This window comes from Bolinopsis microptera, chromosome 8, assembly GCF_026151205.1.
Source record: "Bolinopsis microptera isolate Bmic1 chromosome 8, MBARI_Bmic_1.0, whole genome shotgun sequence".
Taxonomy (NCBI): Eukaryota; Metazoa; Ctenophora; class Tentaculata; order Lobata; family Bolinopsidae; genus Bolinopsis; species Bolinopsis microptera.
In genome coordinates, this window is record NC_087079.1 from 3,000,169 (window position 1) to 3,004,979 (window position 4,811).

Genomic DNA, 4,811 nt, shown 5'->3' on the forward strand with positions numbered 1-4,811 from the left:
TCTTTTTGATTATAATGTCAGGGTACTTTATAAAGTCGAAATTTAAACTGATATCTTCATTAATAAGGAGGAAGTTTCAACGATTTCGAAATTTTTCCTTTAAAAACATCTCCTTGTGTTTAGGTAAGCATATCGGTCGATCACTGACTGAATATGCCACTTAATACTCATTCAAGTTGGCATTAAATTCATATATAATTACATCAAACTGTCGTGGCAAAGCAGAATTTGTTGGAAATCACGAATGAGCAAAATTCTCACCTTTCGCACGTGCAAACTTTGAGCGGACGTTGCGTGCGCATCCAAAATTGAATCGCCGTAAATTTTTGCATGTAATTGTTTTATATATAGCTTGATAAGCATGCAAAGTTTCAAAGTATTTCAAGAAGAGCTGTAATCACAACGGCACTCTAAAGTTGACAGAAAATGACGAAAACAGCAATTTTCAGTGATTTTAGCAATTTTCTATCAATTTGGGCGTGTCCCCACGTGTGCAACTTTTCGATTTTCAACTTTAAAACTAGCCTAATACACAATTTATACCTATAGAAAGCAGAACTGAGCTCCACAACCCAAGGCATGGCCCAACACCAGAGAATACTAAATCGCAAAATTGACGTTTTTATAAAATAATTCTTCAAAAAAGTACAAACTTCAATGACGAATATCTTTATGAAGGAGCAAGCTAGAAAAACTTTCCGGTAGATTTTCAGAATGCTTGAACAATTATCTAAGATAAAAATTTCCTCAGATTTTGAATACAATTACTTTTTAATGGTGTAAAATCATTTTTAAAAGTTATTACTTTGTCAAAAATCAAGTTTTAAAAACGGTTAACTTGATGACGTCATCAAGGGGTGTTCATGACGTCAAATAATTTGTTTATACAATGTAAACTAAAGTGTACACAATTATTTTCAAGACCTGTGGTCGGAAATGGCTGTATCTTTTATACTTTTGAATCTACGGACAATTAAATACAGGCTACAATTGACTGGCAAAGCGTCTATCCCTGAATATATATATGTATGTATATAGATATCACGACAATCTGTCGTAAAACAGGGGTTCTAGAAAACCCACTTCCCGATGCTCCTGAAACCTGAAACTTTTTTTGCAGTCGATTTGGTCAACGTCTAGACGCCCTGAAAAATTTCAGATCTCTAACTCAATTTTAACATGGTTTTTAAGGCACCTGAATATGGCGATTTTGGGTTTTTTTACCGAATTTCGTATAACAGTGCTGGCGAGTATTTTATGCAAATTTTTAAAAAATCTCAACATTACTATTTTTTATTCCTGTCATCTTTGACATCAAATTAGAATGTTTTGAACTAAAAATAAATCTGCTGAACGACTTCCGATGAGTCTTAATGCCTGAAAAACTCCTGCCGGAGGCGGCGGCCTTCGCGTGCACGAAAGAGGCTTCTAACGTGTACCAAAGGGGGTATAATAGTAAAGGGGTATAATAGTAAATGGGGTACATAGTATACCCACAATAAATGCAACGGTCGTGCTTGCCAGCACTGTGATACTATTCTGTATATATCTAATTTCGTTTTCCAAATTTCTTTAGACTAAAGTGTACAGCTCTTCAGGCGATAGCGAAATATATAGATAACTAAGCTTCTATAAAAAATCTCTTTCTCCCCTAACTGACGAAACAAAGTAGTCGAACGGACTCATCCCGGAACTCAGGGGAAGCAGCTGAAGGCTTTAAGTCAAAAAATTCAAATTTGTTTCTTTCGTCGTGGTTTTCGTCAAAATTTACCTTTTTTACAAACTTTGTTTTTAGACGAACTAAAGTATAAAATATTACCTCTCGAATGATCAAGACTGTATAGAAAATTTACCCTCAGAAGTCAAGCATTGATCAATTTTATAAGCTTGGGTAAGGACGCAAAATTGTCGACACGCCAACAATTATGACACCCTGCTGTACTACAATTTCAACTGCTCTTCACTTTCTGAAAAACACCGTACTATTATATAATAAACATAAGTTCCGTGGAACATAGTAAAAATATAACAAGCATAAGTTCCATAACTTTGATAAATGGATTCCACATGTTTTCAATTTATCAAAGTATTGAGTTTTAAAATTATACGTGCTTTAGCTATATAACTGTATTTGCTTATAAGCTGCATTTGCACGGTAAAGCGTTCATGTGATCAGCTGTAAAGTCGACATGGACTCGCAGATCTTCACAATCTCTGCATGAACCGATCAACTTATAATTTATTGTTCATATCTTGCTTGTTCATATCTTGCTTGTTCATATCTTGCTTGTTCATATCTTGCTTGTTCATATCTTGCTTGTTCATATCTTGCTTGTTCATATCTTGCTTGGTCATATCTTGCTTGTTCATATCTTGCTTGTTCATATCTTGCTTGTTCATATCTTGCTTGTTCATATCTTGCTTGTTCATATCTTGCTTGTTCATATCTTGCTTGTTCATATCTTGCTTGTTCATATCTTGCTTGTTCATATCTTGCTTGTTCATATCTTGCTTGTTAATATCTTGCTTGTTCATATCTTGCTTGTTCATATCTTGCTTGTTCATATCTTGCTTGTTCATATCTTGCTTGTTCATATCTTGCTTGTTCATATCTTGCTTGTTCATATCTTGCTTGTTCATATCTTGCTTGTTCATATCTTGCTTGTTCATATCTTGCTTGTTCATATCTTGCTTGTTCATATCTTGCTTGTTCATATCTTGCTTGTTCATATCTTGCTTGTTCATATCTTGCTTGTTCATATCTTGCTTGTTCATATCTTGCTTGTTCATATCTTGCTTGTTCATATCTTGCTTGTTCATATCTTGCTTGTTCATATCTTGCTTGTTCATATCTTGCTTGTTCATATCTTGCTTGTTCATATCTTGCTTGTTCATATCTTGCTTGTTCATATCTTGCTTGTTCATATCTTGCTTGTTCATATCTTGCTTGTTCATATCTTGCTTGTTCATATCTTGCTTGTTCATATCTTGCTTGTTCATATCTTGCTTGTTCATATCTTGCTTGTTCATATCTTGCTTGTTCATATCTTGCTTGTTCATATCTTGCTTGTTCATATCTTGCTTGTTCATATCTTGCTTGTTCATATCTTGCTTGTTCATATCTTGCTTGTTCATATCTTGCTTGTTCATATCTTGCTTGTTCATATCTTGCTTGTTCATATCTTGCTTGTTCATATCTTGCTTGTTCATATCTTGCTTGATGAAGGCCAGCAATGATCACGTGAGCATTAAATTATTGGAAGTTGCAAAAGTGCTTGAAGAAAAATGTCGCATTATATCAAGGGATGGAGTTAAAGAACTGCAGGCCGGGTAAGTGCTTGGATGGTTGACCACCTGGGAATTCCTGCTCGAATGTAGTACGTGCAATTTAATAATTGTTGAAAAATGGCTGTTGTTCGATCTGAGAAGTTAACTGCAACTGCAGGCCAGGTTATAGACTATCCTGATTTCTGTTGTAGGTGAAATTCTTAACTTTCTTAATTCAATTAATAACTATGAATCGACGGAAATTTGCCTTGTGTCACAGCGAAGATATGTGTTTTTCGATCTAGAATAAGATTCGGAACATCATTCAAGAATTCAGGAGACATGTACCTTAGATATTAGATTATGAAAATATTTAGAATAAATTTATCAAAGAATTGGATTAATGACCAGGAAACTTATGCTTTATAGTACGCTGTTTTTTATTAAGTAGAGAGCAGTTGGAATGGTTGTTACCTGGAAAATTAGATTTGCAATCTGCAGGGGAGGGTTTTGCAAATATTATTCAACCCCCAGACTATAGACTATCCTGATTTCTGTTGTAGGTGAAATTCTTAACTTTCTTAATGCAGTTAATAACTATATGAATCAACGGAAATTTGCCCAGCGAAGGTATGTGTTTTTCGATCTAGGATAAGATTTGGAACATCATTCAAGAATTCAGGAGACATGTACCTGACTCGAACCATTTCAAAGCAATGCCACGAATACCGTAATGCTCAAGTTTCCTGAGTAATGTCGCGTGATCTAAGACGTCAAATGCCTTGCTATAGTCTAATAGTAATAGAAGTGCTATTAATTGGTTCTTATTTAGAGAATGCAGAATAGAGCTCTGAGCATTGAGAAGTGCGTGATCACATGATCTTCCTGGTCGGAATCCGTACTGATTCTCGAATAGTGAGTTATTCTTGTCGAGAAATTCTAATACGCGTCTGGTACGTTACGGCACCACGTGAAGCCATATTCAGACAGTTACATAAGGTAACTCAGTAAGAGTAACTCAGTAAGGCCAAGGGAAACCCCAGGATATTCACCCAGAATATTGCAGCCACCTAATATGATTTTATACCACTAAGGCAGTTTTCCCATATAGGAGACCCTGTGAACTAAAAGGCTAGTCAGTGGATGTGATCGTCAGATAGGCTGACCATTTTCTATAACTATAAGGGCGATCAACAGCTTAAATTAATGTAGAAGCGAGGACAAGGGAAGTAAACCAACTAAACACACCGTTAAACAATAACCCATCACCCACCCCCCCCCCCCCCCCCTATATACCCCTTAATATAATAATGGTACATCACGTGGCGCAGTTTTCGGCCAATCGTAATCACGCGTTTGCGAGTGAGTACCCACTTTGAGTGTCGCGGAAGGAGTATAGAGAAGCCAGGAGTGTTCCGCAGAAATAATATTAAGAGGAGCAAGGATCTAAAAGGAACTTTTAATCGAATTCTACAATCAAAAGGTCGTATGTGATCTGCCTTGAGTGAGTCACAGCAAAGGTATGTGTTTATTACCTGTACAAT

General features: G+C 35.9%; 1 protein-coding gene across 1 annotated transcript; it reads right to left on the reverse strand.

Moving 5' to 3' along the window:
* Positions 1-2,232: 2,232 nt before the first annotated feature.
* On the reverse strand, positions 2,233-3,210 carry LOC134819874 (protein PF3D7_1417600-like). Its single transcript, XM_063830025.1, has one exon. The coding sequence runs from the start codon at positions 3,208-3,210 to the stop codon at positions 2,233-2,235; it is 978 nt and encodes a 325-aa protein (XP_063686095.1).
* Positions 3,211-4,811: the final 1,601 nt, after the last annotated feature.